An 18,412-nucleotide genomic window follows, 5' to 3' on the forward strand; every position below is an offset into this window, starting at 1 on the left:
AAGCAGAAAATTCTTTAAACGTGAGAAGCTGGTGTCAGAGAAGGTTTAGCATTTTTTCTTGAAAAATTAATTTACAGACAATCACTTGTTGTCAGCATCGAATAATTGACCCTGGAGTCACATTCAGACTCTGTATTTACACTAATTCTCTAATTGCACTGATATGTGAAGCCACAGACAAGAATGTAAAATCAACCAGACAATAATCACAACCACAGTGACTGAATAGTTGTGTGGTGAGGTGAAACATGGGCTCTCTGACACGGCGTGAGAGTCTCCCATACTCTGATTGTTTATGAAGCAACACTTTAACTTAATGAAGTGAAGAAAAACTGACGTGACGGATGAGTCATCACCTCCCGGCTGCCAAACGTGCAACAATAAAAAAGCCACCAAAGTTTAACATGGGAAAGTGAATGATAAACTCTGGCTGCGCTGAGCTATGAGCATTCCTCGTGCAGGTGCAAAGAGCGACACTGATCTGTTTCTAAACAGCTTTCAAAAGGGATTAATTCATTTTAACCATGAGTCAGGAATAAACTTGGACCTAGACGTGGCTTTCATTATCCATTCACTCTCCCAAGTGAAACACGCAGATAACCAGCGCAGAACGCCGCCAAGACAAACGCTGAAATGTTCACTGTCGGATGAGGACGCGAGCCAAAATCAAGTTTGTGATATGACTTCTATGATATTATAATGTCAGATTTATTATACACTGCCAATCTCTCTGTCTGCTCACATTATCGCTGAGTGCCACTGAGAAGTATGCGGTCAGAGAAAAAAAAACGCTAAATGCGGTGGACATCTTGGCAGACTGATGAAAACATATAAACTTTTGCTTTACCACAGTTGCTTTTCTGGCTGAGCTCTCCGTCCGGATGAAGGCGACGGTAAACAAGTTGTGATGTTATTTTGGCTAATCCCACTACTGCTGCTACAGTAAACAGCGTCATCTTTGTCTGCGGATTCATTTGCGCGCTGTCACGTCCAATAACTCATGTAACACTGATGACCATTAGGCTAACTGCAATGTGTGTGTGGATCGGATTTAGATTTATGTGCCGCAGCAAGTTCTGTATTAACGGATAATTCCAGTTTAATTAGATTGGGCCTATTTAGATGCAGCCACTTTAATCAGTCATTGTTAACGGTGGTATACAGTCCCATAATACTCCAAAGTACCTCAGGGTTTCATCCAAATTTAACAAGGAGTATGTAAGATTTGATTTTGTTTTGACCTTTAATATAGAATTCACCATCTCTGTAAAGATTGAAGGGGATGAGAAGGAGCCCCACCTGAGCGTCGGTAAGCTGGAAAATATCCTTGTAAGCCAGGTAGACGAGGAAAGAGTTGACCCCTGAAAGCAAAAGATGCCAAAGTGTAAAAACTGAAGCGACTAGCAGAGCTCGAGGTCTTTTTCTTCCTCTCTCGTCATAATTCTATCAAATAAATACGCCTTTGTGTCGGGTGTGGTCGTACCATGATCCTTCACGAGCGCCTCCATCTCCTCCTGGATGCCCTTGTGCCACTCGGTGATGTCGATGTGCAGCGAGTAGTCGCAGCAGGACTTGCTGTCGGCCCATTCGCGCCACTGCTCGAAGGCCGAGATGAGGCTGACGCCAGGCTCAGGGACCACATGGTCAACTGGATACACACACACACACACACACAGATCATCAAACACATTGACTTTGCTGTGATGTTCTCCACGATTGTGCCGTTGTGTCTAGACCAAACTTCACACCTGGCAGCCAAACATGATTCAAGTTGGTCTCAAGTGACCACCTTCAGAGCGTATTGATCTTTGAAAATGACCAGAGTCCCGTCTCTACGCACACCCTCAGCTGCTCATAGTTTCCAGCACACAAACACAACTTAACAGTACATGGTCTCAAGATGTTATTTTTCAGACACGTATGAGTGAGCATACTGAGGAGGACGCAACAGATCGAGTGGTCCTCCAGTGCGGTCACATCAGGGCTGCAAATGATTTTCATCTGTCGACAAATCTTTTAAATAAAAGACATCAGAAAATAGAGCCCAACGCGAGGCATTCAAATTGCTTATTTGAGCCCATCAGCAGTCCAAAACCTAAGATATTTAATGTACAAATGCTCATATGCTCATCCATATCCATAATCCTCATATTTGAGTCTTTACGTTCAGACTGCCAACTCACAGCTGATTTCTGACTGCATTCGGATCCATTTTTAAACACTTTCATCTGAGGTCTGAATTCAACTTCTAAAGTTTTCCTCAGTCTTCGTCTCTGTCCTCTGAAGTCACATTTCAAACTGTCTCTTTGTCACTTTCCCTTTATGGCACACACGTCTCTCCACTTGTGATGTGATGTGACTTTTCAGTCAGCGGGGTGCCACACGTTACATCCCAGCTCCAGACATGTCTGACTCTGCAGCGGTCAGCGTTTTAGCCTGGGGTGACAATGACACACAAGGCGTCTGGGAGTGTTTGTTCTGCTGTGAGGGGGGGAGCAGGAGAGTTCACTGCTGAGTCAGCACAGGAGGGGAGGGTTGTGTTAGAGAGGAGCCTTGTTTAGCTCTGTTATCGTTTTGTATTACATTACCTTGTTTTGTTTTTACAGCCTCATATCTCTTTTGAAAAATTAAATAAAGCCACTGACCATCAGAACCCATCCTCTGCAACTGTAGTATGAAATAGCACTACAGCAGGACATAACAAAAACATGACACAGAATATATGAAAAGCAGCAGTAGAGGGAACAACACCAGGGCTTCAGTTTATATGCTAAGATGCTAAGTTGAGCACTTGTACTCGTATTCCTGTGGAAACTGAATTTAGAGTTTCCAGTTGACCTGACCAGCATGACTTTGGGCTGTAAGAGGAAACCCAAACAAGCTCAGGGAGAACAAGTCGCCTGAGTGCAGCAAAAAAAAAAGGCCTGAGATTTATTAAAATAGAAAATGAAAATAGAACTGAAGCCTAAAATATATGAAGGAAAACATCCATGCAGGGTGTGTGAGGTGACAATGTCAAATCTGCAGTAACCGCATGTCCTGAGGGAAAGTGAATTGACTTCCTGGCTCGGAGTCCTCACAGCAGATGGACGGTTTTTATAGTTTGGCTCGGTCATTAACTGGCACTCTTCCTGTTCTCATTAAGATATTTTCAATTAAAGCCAATCAGTGATTAAAGAATAACAGCAGGGAACGACCAAATGCAAACACCACGGTCAGCTTTTGATTCACTCACAGAAAGGACTCAAAGAAACGCATATATATCTATATATATATTTATATATATTTTAACTCTTTAATCACTTACTGATCATGGTGGTGCCTCCAGCCAGTGCGGCCTTGGTGCCCTGGTAGAAGTCATCAGCGGACATCATACCTCGATCAGGCATCTGGAAACGCGTGTGCACATCGATGCCGCCAGGCATCAACATGCGGCCATGGGCATCGATGGTTTTTACCCCGCCGGGCACGATGAGATTTTCCCCAATTTGTCTGAGAGGAACGTGAGAAATAAAAAATAAAAAATCAACAAATGTTGCACAAATTACAACTTTTATATACTTTGCATGTGTAATTCAATAAAAGATTGTCATCCATTTTTATATCTTTGATTGTATACTTGGTAGTTTTTATAAAGCTTTACTAGAATGTATCCAAAACTTGTCAAAAACTAAAGCAAAGATGATTTTTTTAAGATTGGGGCCAAATGTAATGCCTATTACTAAATCCCTTAAGTTCATTTAAGTTTGTGAATTTATGGAACAGTTGTAGGGTGCCACGCCATTGCCAACACCTCATTATTCCAAAAACTCCAATGGCCCATTGGACCAAAAACCCATTTGTCTGAGTGTCCATTATTCCTAAAACAAATGGCCATTGTATGGCCTGCTGTTCCCAGTACACACTCTGGTTACACCAACTTACATAACTTAACTAACATTACTAACCTACCTTTTTTTTAACCCAAACCATTATCCAAGTAGTTTTGGTGCCTAAACTATACCAAACTGTGACAATTTCACAATGCTAACCACATGTTTAATATTGTTACTATGACGACGAAGGTCATCTGATGAAGGTCACCTGACTTTGTCCTTTCCTGCAAGTCCAAATACACTACGATATAAGGGCAAAAAGACTCCAGGGAGAGTGTGTGTATTTTCAGAAAAAAAATAGGCCTTCGGAGCAGTGGGCTTGTCGGACAAATGGGACATCCGTTGGACTATTGGGTCATTGGAACGATGGGCGATGCCCATTTCCATTTCTAGTGAGGACGTGAAGCAGAATGCACATTTTGAAAAATGCTTCAAAATACTTTAATAGACAAAAATGAAAATCCACGATCAGAATGGCATTTGGCAATACTATAGTGTGAATATGATATTTTTTGTCTGGTGTTGCTTTTGATGCCAAATAGACTGTGTACTGTCTGAAGGGGAGGTGTAATAACCTGCAGCTTCAGACTCTTGTGTTACTGGGTGAGTTTGTTTTCAGGCATTTGTCCACAAGATCCATTTATTGAGCCAACGTGGGCTATTACTTCCTTTGTATCGTAACAAAAAGAAAGGTCAGACACATGGATTCGATTATACTCTAACTGTATAAACATGATGAAAATCTGTCTTTTTATTCAACCGTCAGCAGCTTGAAAACAAACCAGTAAACTCACTTGATGACTCCATCCTCCATATAGATGTCAGCACAGAAGGACTGGTCATCGTTCACGATTTTCCCTCCTTTAATCAGGAGACGGTCACTCTGGAAAACAATAAAGATGATTAGTCACTACACAGTCACACTACATTTAAACTCATGAAATATTTCATCGGGAGGAGCTCGAGTTAAACTGTGGGAAACAAATGAAAACGTAAAGACCTCTCTGGGGTTTTAGAGACGCCTATAAAAATACGCTTTTGAGGGCTAGTATCCGATTTGGCTCGATTGGATGCAGAATTAAGTGCATTTGATGAAAGATATTTTGGGAAATGTCACATAAAAGAGCGTACTGGCGCTAGCAACCAAAAGATAAATACTCTGAAACCTGCTGAGTTTACACAGCAGCCTCTGCTTGGCCTTTTTAGGATGCATTTTGATAAAGAACACATGGCTGTGCAATGTCTTTCAGCTGATACTGGCTTTCTTCATCTTCACACACAATGATAGGAATAAACACAATCTTAAAATTACACTCTGAACACATGGATGCAGGGTGAAACAGGCAATGACACAGATGTTTGGTTCAATGTTTGGTGTGAATGTTTTAACAGTGAGACAGTCTGACAGCTTTAATAGAAAACTGGAGAGTGTATCACCTAGAACACACACGGCGTCTGAACTGGAATTCACCTACGACTTTCTACAAAAGCATCTCGTCCTCATGTTTGACCTCGTTGCCCTGTTGTCTCTGATGAACAGCATATTACTAGAAAATCACAGGAAATGAAAATATAGACTCTCGCAGGAACAGAAATGGCATGGAAGAGGCTGACTCATCACCTCAGGTGGAAGCTTCTTTTTCATTGCCATCCTATCATAATTCAGCTTTACATAGATGAAATATTGCCACCTAAGACAAAAGAAAAAAGCCTTTTCCGCAACAAATCAATGATTTTTGATATACTGATATATTTTTGAAGTGGGTTTTTTTCTGCTTTTTTGGTTTTCACCCTAGGATGGCTGAATTTTGTGTGTGTAGGTGTGTGTTTGCAAAAATTGCACAACTCCCAAACAGCTTTAACAAACTTTTGTGGAAAGGTTTGTCGTGAGCCAAAGGACAGCTGATGAACTGCCCACTGTAACTTTCTCTCTGTATGAAATGCATGTTAAATGTTCATTAGAAATTAAAAATACAAAACTGTATTGATCTTTAGATCGGTCTAATTGAATCTGACATTTCTCTCTAAGTCAAAAAGACGAACGAACGTCGAGGCGCTCTCTCTCACACAAACACTCAATGTTCATCACTGCTCCCCTTCTGCTCTACACGAACAACAAAATGAGGGAAACTATTCACTATCACAACAATGAAGACAAGAGCCAGCCTCCAGACACACCCCTCTGTCCTCCTCATGTGGTTGAGCTGTCACAGTAAGGACACGAGAAAGGGCCAATCAGAGCGCTGGCTGTGTGATCAATCATCCATGCCTGCTGTGCCACTTGTCTCTATGCAAGAGAGAGGGAGGAGAGAAGGGGGGGTTGGGAGGGGAGGGGAGGTGGAGGGGGGGGTCTGCCACCTCTACATCCTCCCACCCGGAGCCCCTCATCCACCCCCTTGTCCCTCCCTCGAGTCACCCCGGGTCTGTCCAAAAAGGGAGTGGCAGTTCTGGTCACAAGGACTCCAGCATCCCCAGGCTAACAAAGGCCGCTCTGTTTGAGCCCCTGCCGCTTGCTGCTACCCAGCCAGCAGCTCTGGGCCTCCGAGCACAACTGCTGCTCTGCAAAGGCTTCCAGTCTGAGCCCCGCCCTGCATCTGAACCGGCACACACACACACACCAGTCTGTGCCGCAGAAGTCAGCTTCTGGAAATATTACTTCATGTTTTCTTAACTTTATTCTTTCAGGACACAGATGGAGAACCAAATAAATCTTTGCATTAACAACCAACCAGGAGCAGGTGGAATTTGTTTTTCTGGTACAAGATGCAAACTCCACTTCAGTCATATTTATGTATACTGTTCAGCTGCCAGGCCAACGGATAACATGTGACAGACGCTTTTTTTAAAATCTGTTTTAAACACATGCCCCTTTTTTCATAAATTAGTCACTAATCAAGCAACGTCATAAACGCTCTGCTTTCTTCTGTTTTATTTTACTAAGTATTGAATATCTTTATCAACTGATGAGTTTTGGACAACAGAAGATGTCACTTTGGGCTCTGGGAAATTGTTATGTCGATTTTTCATTATTTTCTGACATTATATAGACTGAACAATCAATCAGACGAAGACAGATCAATCAATACTGAAAATCATTTTGAGTTGCAAAGGTGATCTACACACTGGTTTGCAAACATTATCATACTCGTGAGTGTCGCGGCAGAGATATCACCTTTTTTTATTCCACGCATGCCTACATTACCAACAATGCAACCTGACTGCCAACAGTTCAGTATGGGATTATTAGGGTGTGTTATGCTAGCAGAGCCTAAGCCTCAGGCGGGGATGAGGAGCGGGCCACAGAGGTCTAGTAAACTTCTTTTACTCCCCACTCCCAAATTTTGACTGAAGTGACATCAGCAATCAGACAGCTTCCCCCTTGGACCAACAAATGCTTCTTTACATGCACAGGAGTACTCACCAAGACCTGGCAACGATGTGCAAAATTAGATCACATGTCAATACATGTAAAGTTTGTTTTTGCCAACTGAGGTGTTAAATACAGTAATTAGTTTCACTGTTATGTCAGTTATCTTTGTTTGGAGTGGAAAACAGTTGCAGCCCAACAGTATCTGAGTGTAATTAAGTGCATTTTATCTTATCTTTTCCATTCCTACCACAGCTGTACACTAACTAGATAAACACACTGAAGACATGCATGTGTCATAAAGTCATAACCTTTTCACTCCTGGAGACAAACTGCTAAATGTTGGCAGCCATGCACTCCATATCTTTTCGATAAAGGGAGGAAGAGACACACAAAGAAATGCAGCGCACTTAGAGTACACACGCACACACACACACACTTGAAGACTTCAGCTGACTGCAGCAGGTCTGGAAAATGCTTTACAGTTGTCATCTGAAAGGTGTGGCGAAGCTCTGACAGCGCTGATGGAACTGATGCAAATAGATTATGTGGTAATCTTCGATCTATGCGCAGCAGACTGCTCTGGTGGAGTGACTGGCCTCGCTCCAGCCCAATACTGGCCTGCTTTCATCCCAACAACTGCTTTGAAATATGCCGTTACATCATGTGCCTCATCATGACTGTCATTATCACATTACTTACAGGAGTTCGCCAAGAGTCTCTCAGTTCTTGTGCTGATGCTCATATTTTCACACAGACTCAAAGCTGTGGAAGCCAAAACTCCATGGCAAAGTTATCTTTTCGGATCAATTACTCATGTTTTAACCGTTAAAATGTGCTAGTTGTTAGGTTAGGGAGTGGCAGATGATTCGGAAGAAGTTCCACTAAAATTGTGTTTCTTGTCTTAAAGTGTTCAGTGCTTTGCTTCAGCATGGAACACTTAAAAGCTGTGAAATTAGTCAAACAATTAGTTTCCAGTTGTACTGTATAATCATCTCATTGTTTTGGAGCACAGGGGTTGGAGAGTGTGTCTGGTTGTACTGGATCAGTGCCAAATATGACAGTGACCTTTCCTTCATGAGAACCTCTTAGGGCCTCACAAACAGGATGTGGACAGCGCTCAATGGGTTCACTGTTTTCATTCCTGACTACAATAAAAAGCCCCGCTAATGTAAATGTCATACCAGCAAAATGTGATTTGTCTAGCACGAATGAAGAAAACACAGTTTGTACAACATTTAATCATTTGTTGATTATTATGTTGAAGGCTGTAATGTTCTTTAACTTTCCGTTTTCTCAAAGAAAAACATCCTGGTTCTTCTAAAAACTGTGCAGCAGGCCCCACTTGTGGGACATAGAAGCATTGTGAGGGGTGCATGACCACAAGGAAAAAATATGGAGTGGAAATAAAGCTGAACGAATCTATTTCATGTGGGAACAATGAAAAGAAGTCTCTCTCATGCTAGTGAAGCTAGCTAGGTTCAAAACAACACATAACGCATGAAAGAAATGGATTCCTAAATGTCTTCCTTCTTCCCTGAATTACCATCAGCATTACAAGTCTACAAACGCTTCACTTACATTTTGTTACTTACAACAACGTTAATAAAATATCATTCAACATAGCTTGTTTTCTTGTTAAAAAACAAAAGCTGGCTGATTTCCAGGAGCTAAAGTGGAAGGACCACTGTCGTCATACTAAAATTGCTTCATGTATAAATTGCTAAATGTTGTTTTGCTTACTTGGTGACGGCACTACAAGTTAAAATTGAACTGAAATCACCATATAAAGTCTATGTGTTGAACGTGTTAGCAAGTATTTACACATCAAGAAGACATGGAGCAACGTTATCATTCATTTGAAGTTGTGTTTCATGTGACCTGGTGAACGTAAACCTAAAGTCACACTGTTTTACTCTCGACCAACTCAGTCTCCAAAACAATGACGTAAAAGAGTGGCTAAAAGACACTGTAGAATAGAGGACAACTAATTCTCTCTGGGTTCATGATTAGGAGTGACCTCTTTCACATTACACATAGTCTCATGACCTATCGATAATATCAAAATTTTGAGTATAGCAGCTTTAAACACACACACATATAGATAGATAGATAGATAGATAGATAGATAGATAGATAGATAGATAGATAGATAGATAGATAGATAGATAGATAGATAGATAGATATAGAAGTAATAACTAATGCTGCTGAGTATGAAAGAAGCACAGTGCTGATGATGAAGTCTGGGAATATTGATTGTTTCTCTTTTACAGCCAGTCAGATCAATCTGTTGTGTGGTGTGAATCCTGTAGTTTGTTAAAACATGTTGTGTATAAACAGAGCTGCAGCGGCACACAGGTGAAAGCTGAAACGCTCAAGAGAAGAAAAGAGACGCCTGGTGAGAAGAGAGAGTTTCATGGAATCGGGACAAAATCCGTTCTGGCGCTATGAAAACGTCTGCCAGTGTTAGACGTAACCCGGCAACATCGTGTGTTGTTGTCCAAATGGAAAATATCCTGGGAACATTTGTGAAGTCAGGTGGAGAACGCTGCCAGGTCAGACATTCAGCACTATGATTTATGTGCATTCGGGATTATTCAAAAACCAAGCCTGCTACCAAAATCATCTCCGTACATGTTCAGACAACCGCTGTAAAAACATGTTCACTATTTTTTTTATTATTTAAAACAGAACACTTGTTGACTGACTGGCAAAACAGGAATGAAACAGTTTCCCCTGAGGGATGAATGTGCAACTTAACGCCTTGGTTTGGAAAACGCAGCACAAACCGGATCCATAAAATACATCTGAACAGTGATTTCTCTGTGTGTGTGTGTTTATTATATTAGGAGATTTGGATAGATACAGTATAATGTATTGGCTCACAGAGTTAAGAGGCTCCAGAGGATAGATATGACATACAAACTGGATTTACTGATTTATGCGACCTACTAGTGAATTATCTCTTTGACTCCCTTTATTTATTAAACTTAAATTCTCTTTGCTTATGAAATATTCACTTAAATTCTATCTTTGTTCGATCTTTGATCTCTTTCTGGCTGAAAAATGTGCTTTAATGTGCGTCCTTTGGCTGTGATGTCTTTAACTAAAAGATTCATAAAAATTCATTCATTCTTTTTTTGAATACTTCTTGAATTTAAAAATTCCCCCAAATTTTCTCTTGATGTCCTTCAATTCTCTCAGAAACTGAAAAATATGACTTTAATTCTATGAAAAAGCCTCTTTGAGCAGTGTGTTGCAACCTGAAGCGCCACGGTCACGTTACAGATTTTACTCAACAGTATTCTCCTTTGTTCAGGTGCTGATTAATGGAAACGTTCACCTTCTGCGCACACACACACACACACACACACACACACACACACACACACACACACACACACACACACACACAAACACAGTGTATTCTATCTGACTTCTGGCTTTATGAATGGGGGAATTCGGGATTATATTGAGCATGAAAAAAAAAATGAGGCAGAGCCAGTGGGTGGGTGATTTGGAGAGCGCTGAGTGTAATGTGTGAGCAGACAGACCCCTGGGCTGCTGTGCACTGTGAGATAACAGCATGAACCCACTGAGGCAACCTGAACACTAACAACACACACTGAGCTGCCACAGGGGACGACAACTGTACTACAGGTATACCAGCAGACTGCCTAATGATCCCTCATCCGCTGAGGACTTAAATCCAGGACAGTCTTATTTTAGCCCCACTCTATTTTTACCTGGCTTTAACGTGGACATCAGAGGTGCATTCACTTCACTAAAACATTCTTTGTCCTTGTTTTTCTATTGCATTGAATTCAGCTGTATTAATGTTCTTCACAGTGATGCAAAGCAAGTCGAGACACACTACACTTGTCTGGGGCAAAAATGAGTGTTAAACTAAACTAATTAATTGAATAGCTGATCCAGAGACAAGTATTTGAGAAACTGTTAATGGTTTCACTTATTTATTGAGCAAAAATGCCAACTTTCCCTTGTTTTCAGCCTTAGAAATGTGAGGAACTGCTGATATTCTGTCTTTAATATCATACTATAATTATTTCTTAATCTGCTGATTATTTTCTGATGAGTTGATTGTCTGTTTAGTCTCTGAAATGTTAAAAGATAGTGAAAAATATCCCTCATAACTATCCATAGTTCAATATGACACAATCAAATGACTTAACCTGTCTGATCAGCAGTTAAAAATTCATATATATTTAGTTTACTGTGAAAAACATCAAATGTGAGAAAGTCATCAGTGTTAAAATAACTTATTTATGATCAAAATTGTTGAGCTGGGAACTGTAAAGTGATGATTTGGGGGTTTTGGACTGTTGCTCAGACATAACAAATCAACTGAAGATGTCATTTTAGACTCTAGAAACGTGAGGTTTTACTCATTTCTCACTTCTTTTATTGAACATGTTAAACAGTTGCAGCCCTACATGACTGGATGTTCACTCCTCTCACACACCACCGTATAACTCTGCTGTGGTTTAGCTGTATTCATCAGGAAATGTGGAGAAGAGGCATGAGTCACAGAAGCTCCAAACCCAGGTGGTGAACTTGTGGAAGTTCATTCATATTTGATGAGATTCCGACTTAAGTACGTCCCTGCCTGTGCAGCTGAGTCGACTCCATCTGGCCCAGACAAACCAGCACTCCACCCATAATGACTGGAGACGGATGGATGGATGAAATCTTGAAATTCAGCATTACGTATGATCTAAACTCTAAATTGAATTGGCTTGTGCAGAAAAGCATTCAACACACAGAGTTTCTTTGTCACTGCTGCAGCCTTTCCTGTTTAGTTTTTATTCAATTTAACCCCATTCATTTCCTCTGCAGCCTGTGTTTGGTTTAATAAGCTCGTCCACCCTTCACGCTGACGCCTGTTCAGTGAAGAAACCCAGAAGGAGGTTTGTTGCCTGAAGCTCAGCAACTACAACTACAGCCTCATGCAACACATTTATCACACTCAAGACAAAAGTACAGTTTAAAGAAATCCACTCTGTCTCTGACTGTTTTTCCTTTCATGCACTGTTCCAGAATAGGAAGTCTATCCATTTAGGTCTGACCTAATCACTGTTGGGACTACAACCCTTTCTAATCCTCTGATCTCTTCACCAACTGGCTGTTGCATCTCAACAACTCTCCAGAGACTTGAGAGGAAGATGATTCACCTGAGAGGTTGCCTCTTTGCACCAGAGACACCAACACAGTCCAACATATGTTTCCAATCATCATCAGTTCTAATCATACATGACATGTTTAAACATCCTCTGCCTTGTGCAGTAGTTTCAGAGGGGTTTGAGCGCTTAAATTAAACTAGATAGTGACACAGACATGTGTTTCCTCCACTTGCAATACACCATTTTTTTTGTTGGTATTTTTGCATATAAACACAATTTTAGACAAGCCTGTTTGTGTTTCAACGTCTCTTCTCCTGAGTAGGTCTGCAACTATTTTTTATTATTGCTTCATCAGTTTATATTCTGAATTAATTGATTTAGTGGAGAAAAATCTTTCCCAGAATCCTAGATGACGTCTTTAAATTGCTTCATTTACAACGATATACAACAGAGAAAAATAGCAAATCCTCAGATTTAAAAGGCTAGAAAACTAAATGTTTGGATGGCTTTCTTGATCAAAAGTGCCAATTAATTTTCTATCAGTTGTAAGCAAATGTGTGGAGGCCTTTGGATATTAGGTAACCTCCTGATAGAAATCCCAGCAGCCTGTTTGATGTGCAAAAACTGCAGGAGGCACTGATGCAACATGGAGGCTTCTTCTGCAAGTGTCTATAACCTACAGTTACCCATAACACCCTTCTCTGCGTGGATCAACAGAGAGACATCCTCTTATGTCTTTGCAGAACTATAATTCCATCTTAGGACGTCTGCATGAACGTGGACACTACTGGGTACTAAAGAGTTGCCGGCTGCACTGTCTGCACGACGGCCGCTTTGTGGATGATTGGGTTTTGAGATGATGGACACTGATGGCCTAAAAGCCTGTAACAGCCTCCACCCCACCCACATCATGTCATTATCCTGATTGGAGTTTCTTTGTTTTGAATTTTGAGTTTCTCAGAAGGACTTTCGACTGAATTGTCACCATCAGTCACTTTTAACACAGAGGCGACAGATTAGGAGCACTTGGTCCTCTCGGCCTGATCCTAACAGACCCCTTTGATAATGAGTATAATCCGAATGATTCATTATCTGCACAAAGCATTTACTCATATTTATATGGGAAGCCCAATATAAGCCACACGGCTCCCTCCGTACTGCTTTTGTTCTGTATTGTTGGAGCCATTTTTGACATTTTAACCCAATTATTTCACTCCACTTCGAGACAGGGACCTCCTTCCTGATCAGCTCTGCCCACATGCATCTTCCCTTCATTACACAGCTGAGAGAGAAACATGGAAGGAAATAGGACCCACTGTCCCCTCCCTTCCCCTGGCTCCCCTCCCTTCCCCTCCCTATTCTCTACTTTCCATTCAACCACCACCACCACCACCACCATCCCTGCAGCTCCGCTATGAATTCAGGGAAATAATCTACCCCACAGTGACACCATGAATGTGGCCTCAAATGCTTTTGAGCCTCTATACACACACACACACACACACACACACACACACACAGATCGAAGCCAGTTTTTCCAAAGTGAAAGGAGAGCTTGAGAGGAAATAAATCCAGCCGGGTACTGAGCTTTACAGCGGATGCAGGGAAGCATTTGCCCCACCAGTTGGTGTGCAGTGATACCCGGCCACCAGACACAGCCTAACAAAGACCACCGGCGTGAAATCACGCACACAGTGGAAGAATGGAGGACTGAGCTTGAATCTGCAACACAAATGAGTATTTAGGATTTAAGCTTTGGGTCGTTTGGGCACTTGTCGCAAAGATGCTGCAAAAAAAAAAAAAAAAAAAAAAAAAAAATCATTCAGCCTCACTGTCGATGGCCTCATTGATTAATCGACCCTAAACGTGCGGTTTGATCTCAGTGAAGCACATTCTATCATAAACCGGAGGAGCTTCTGCAAAATGCATTAAAGAAAGCGGATCGTGTGGTCCTCTCCTTCAGCTCCGAGCTGTGGTTTTGTCGAGGAGCGCAGCGGCGGCGCAGGAGAGAGGACCATGCCGCCCCGGTGACATCCTGCACCCACACCCCCGAAGGCCCACGCAGACCAGACACGGGACATCCGACTGGTTCTAATCACAGCAACATTTAGGGAGGGGAAAAACAGCCCAACACTCACTGTGATGCGGGGGATGTTCTTTTTGCCCTGGTAACCAGACATCTTCACCGGTGGTTCGTCTTGCGCTGCGCCGTGGACCGCAATCAATGCAACGGATTACTGCTGCTCGCCGGGTTAAAACGAGGATGGCGATGAAGAGGAAGAAACCGGAGTGGGAGGAGGGTGGTCGCAGTCGGTCCCTTTGGGGGAGGCCACAAATCGTAAAGAATCAAACTATCTCTTAACTCCGGATCGCGTCCTGGCAGCCTCCCGGTCTCCGCCGATGCACCAAAACCGTTCCTTCCCAGACGGAGTCAGACAAGACGGGAGGGGAGGGACCACTTGCGAGCCTCTTTCCCATAAAAGAACCGCACGGAGCATGCGCAGAGCCTCGCCCTGCTCCATTGACAGGAGAGAGCCACTAATGCCATCAATTGCTCTCCTTGGATTAGTGAAGGCAGAGAGTGCAGCAAGTGAACAAATGAAGAAACACCCAGCAGCCATCTTAACTCCACTCACTTCACCCGCTGCGTCTGACATATCTGATTTCATAAAGAGTAAGGATAAAAGTCAGACCTGTGCCTGTGCACAGGGTGAGATCATTTCCAGCTCTAATGCACTTGTTTCAACAGTTTTCTTCGCTCACTGATATTCTCTGTGATTTCAGCAGTCCCAACAAGAGTTTTCAGAATGTGTCGAGAAGCTGTGACACATGATGGATCAGGAAGGGGAGACTGACTGAATGAGACTTTAATGAAAGTAATATCAAATAAAACTTGAACTGATGGAAGTTATTTTACACACACTGCAGAGTGACTTTTGGTTTGTGTTGAATAAAAGGATGGATAAAATAAAGAAGAGCTAACCTGACCCCTGCTGTAATGAATTATGGACATCAAATTATGTTTTTATTTAAAGAGGAGACAACTTACAGTATTTTTTGAAGCAGAGAATAATAAAGACAAATAACTGACTCAGTAATGCAAGTTAAAGAGTGATGTGATGTTTGCTAATATTAGTTAAGCACCACACTCGGTTATGCTTGGTCATACCAGACCAAGTAAGACTATTAGAGTGTATTCGATTGAGAAATTGTATATTGTGCACTTTAATTCTTGTATCTTGTGTATTCAACTTTTTATCTGAAGAATGTGTTGTTTCTTATTAGGAAAAAAAAACTTTTAAGGAGACTGTTATCCAAATTTCAACTTGTATTTTCAGCTTTCATGTAGAAATACTCTGTTACAAATAGGTCCTGCATTACAAGTACAAGAGTATTAGCATCATTAGTACCAGAGGTAAAAGTACTCATTATGCAGAATGGCTAATTTCAACAGAATATATAATAAATGAAGCATTAATATGTCACTTCAGTGTCACAGCTGGTAAAGATGTGGCTCATTCGAATGATTTTATGTACTGCAAGAGCTTGAAAATGTCCTCCTGTGACCAATAAAGTGTTATCCTAATCTATAATATCACATCCTAATATATTTATTGACTATATTTTGTGATATTAATCAGAATCTGCAACATAACTACTAACTGAAGTCATCAAATAATTGTAGCGGAGTAGCCATGTGAGGAAGCAGAAAATGGAACTACTCCAGTATTTTACAATTATGCTAAGTACTCTACTTGAGTAAATGTACTCAGTTACTTTCCACCACTGCAGTCTGCTTATGTCACTGTTTTGTCAAGCACAGTTATAAGACACAGGCTATATTTTAAACATCTCATCCACTCACCCAATCATCTTTTTTTTTATTATTATTAATATGCTGAAGATGAAACATGTCAAATGTTCTTTTATCAGAGATGAAGAGGGCAAACCACTACACATGTAAGACTTCAATAGATAAAGAGAGATGAGAGAGAGGAGGTAAAGAGCAGATTGCGAGGCTAATGCTTCCAATCAATATGTAACATGACACCATGATACACCACCCCACTACCCAAAGCTTTTAAGAGCTTCCTGAGTGCTCAAATATTAAGTAAAGGAAGGACTGATAGACCTTACCACACGGCTGTAAAACATGGACACTGAGTTTGAAGCAGCAGCAGCAGCAGAAAAAGTTGACAAGTCATGCAAGTCAAAGCTGCTGTCTCATGTTCATCAGCTCCACACCCTCAGCTCTGAATGCACAGAACACAATGACACTGCATCACACCACATCCAGGTCCGTGGGTTCACGTCCCATTTAAAACCAGGGTGCAGCAGATTTTTCTCATTCATACTCGGTGTTTACAGTTTTGCTCAAGGACACTTCAGCAATTCACAAGCAGCTCATAAACACACACACACTGACACATACTGAAACACACACACTTTCCAGTATTTGTATCATCAGCTTAACCGTGCAGCAGATCAAGACACACTAATGTAAGCTCGAACCAAACAGGAGCCACTCCCTCTGGCTGCTCCGCATGGTGGGCCTTCGATCCAGCTACTCTGTTGCATCACAATGCTTTCTGGGAAATGTAGTCGACGCAAGTTGTCTGGCATACATTGGCTATATAAGCTTAAATCAAACTCGAATGAGTGGCCGAGGCTGCAAAATTGGAACACTTTTAGATGGGGGAGGGAAAAAATGGCGCAGGTTTGTGCAAATATCCGAACGTTGGATGGCAGAAATTAGAAAAAGAAAGACAAAAAGAGACAGATCGAGAGAAAAACACACACAATGCGCATGCAAAATATTTTTTAAATGTACCCTTCTATCATCCAGATTCTGTAGAGCTTCCTTCCCCGTGCTCTCCCTGATCTCCACCTTCCTCGGCTGGGAGATGTCGGTCTGCCGGTCAATGACTCGCCCGTCACTCTTGCCCCTGCACGCCGAGAGCGCATCAAAGTCGAGCGTCTTGCTGTCCGAAGAGCCTTCCACCGGGCAGAACATGCCACAGAATTTCTGCCTCGGCCTGGCGGGGCTGTCAGAGCCCATGCTCTTGAAGAACGCTGGTACTTCCCCGGCGGTCGACATGCCTAGCAGCCGTTGGGGGTGTGTGTGTGTGTGGGTTGGGAGGTGAGGTGTCTTAGGGAGTAGCTGCACAGATGCTCAGAGTCTCAGCTCCTTGTGTGTTTTCTTTTTTTTTTTTTTTTTTCCTCAGACGCTTGGACAGCCACCGCCTTTGCCGGTTTCCAAGCGCAGGTGGTCGCACTGTGGCAACAACACAAAAAAATCTGTAAGGCTAATGCTGCATGAAAACACTCCCACTGTAGAGAGAGAAATGCACCGTGGATCCACGTAATATTATCTGATATGAGGGAAGGATATGAGGAAACCTTCCGCTGTCGTTCCTAGACTATGATCCTCTTTACAGATCAGCAAACAGTTTTGATTTGCTTACTCATGAATCAGCCTCCAGCCTGCAGCCGATTTCACGAGTTATAAGTCAGCATATGAGAGGAGAGACCTACAGTACAGCTTGCCAAAAAATTAAAAAAAAAAAAAAGATCCAATAGGCTACAGGAGGAGGATGCTTCCCAGATGAGGGATTACCTGTAGCTTGTGTGAACCCGTCCAGAGACTGGCGGTGGCAGGATCAGATCCGCTGTAACTCCCCGGAAATGATCCGTGCTCAAAGTAAAGAGCTCTGGTCAATCAGGGAGCAGTGACCTGCCTTGCCAGTGAGTCTGAAAGCAGTGTCATCCAATAAGTCAAACATGTCATACACTTGTGTCTGGAGCTCTCGTGTGTGTGTGTGTGTGTGTGTGAGTCTCTGAGGGGCGTTTCTGACACCAACTTTGAGGTCAGGAAGCGTTCAGCACCACGGACAGTTCCCCCAAAGTCACACCCAGTCCAACAATGAAGGGCGCTGTCCCTTCAGCACCGCACCCTGCGCGCCCACACTCCCACAGTCACATACCTCAACGTATTTTTAGCTTCCTCTGACTTACATGGATGGTCAGC

The 18,412-nt window shown here is 42.2% G+C and overlaps 1 protein-coding gene across 3 annotated transcripts in view; it reads right to left on the minus strand.

The window, feature by feature from the left end:
• dpysl2b (dihydropyrimidinase like 2b) overlaps nucleotides 1-18,122 on the minus strand; it is a 28,779-nt gene extending 10,657 nt beyond the window's left edge. The window contains exons 1-6 of one of the 3 annotated variants that reach the window (XM_019268096.2): nucleotides 18,002-18,122; nucleotides 17,216-17,659; nucleotides 4,670-4,758; nucleotides 3,308-3,492; nucleotides 1,484-1,648; nucleotides 1,300-1,361 (exon numbers count right to left, since the gene is read on the minus strand). In XM_019268096.2, the coding sequence (XP_019123641.1) occupies nucleotides 1,300-1,361; nucleotides 1,484-1,648; nucleotides 3,308-3,492; nucleotides 4,670-4,758; nucleotides 17,216-17,482 (768 nt within the window). In that variant the 5' untranslated portion in view covers nucleotides 17,483-17,659; nucleotides 18,002-18,122. Of the gene's footprint in view, nucleotides 1-1,299; nucleotides 1,362-1,483; nucleotides 1,649-3,307; nucleotides 3,493-4,669; nucleotides 4,759-14,522; nucleotides 15,394-17,215; nucleotides 17,820-18,001 lie in introns of those variants that run through there. The other 2 variants (XM_019268097.2, XM_010736755.3) reach the window with 2 other exon arrangements.
• Between the last annotated feature and the right edge of the window lie 290 nt (nucleotides 18,123-18,412).

Source organism: Larimichthys crocea, chromosome IV (assembly GCF_000972845.2).
Source record: "Larimichthys crocea isolate SSNF chromosome IV, L_crocea_2.0, whole genome shotgun sequence".
NCBI lineage: Eukaryota > Metazoa > Chordata > Actinopteri > Sciaenidae > Larimichthys > Larimichthys crocea.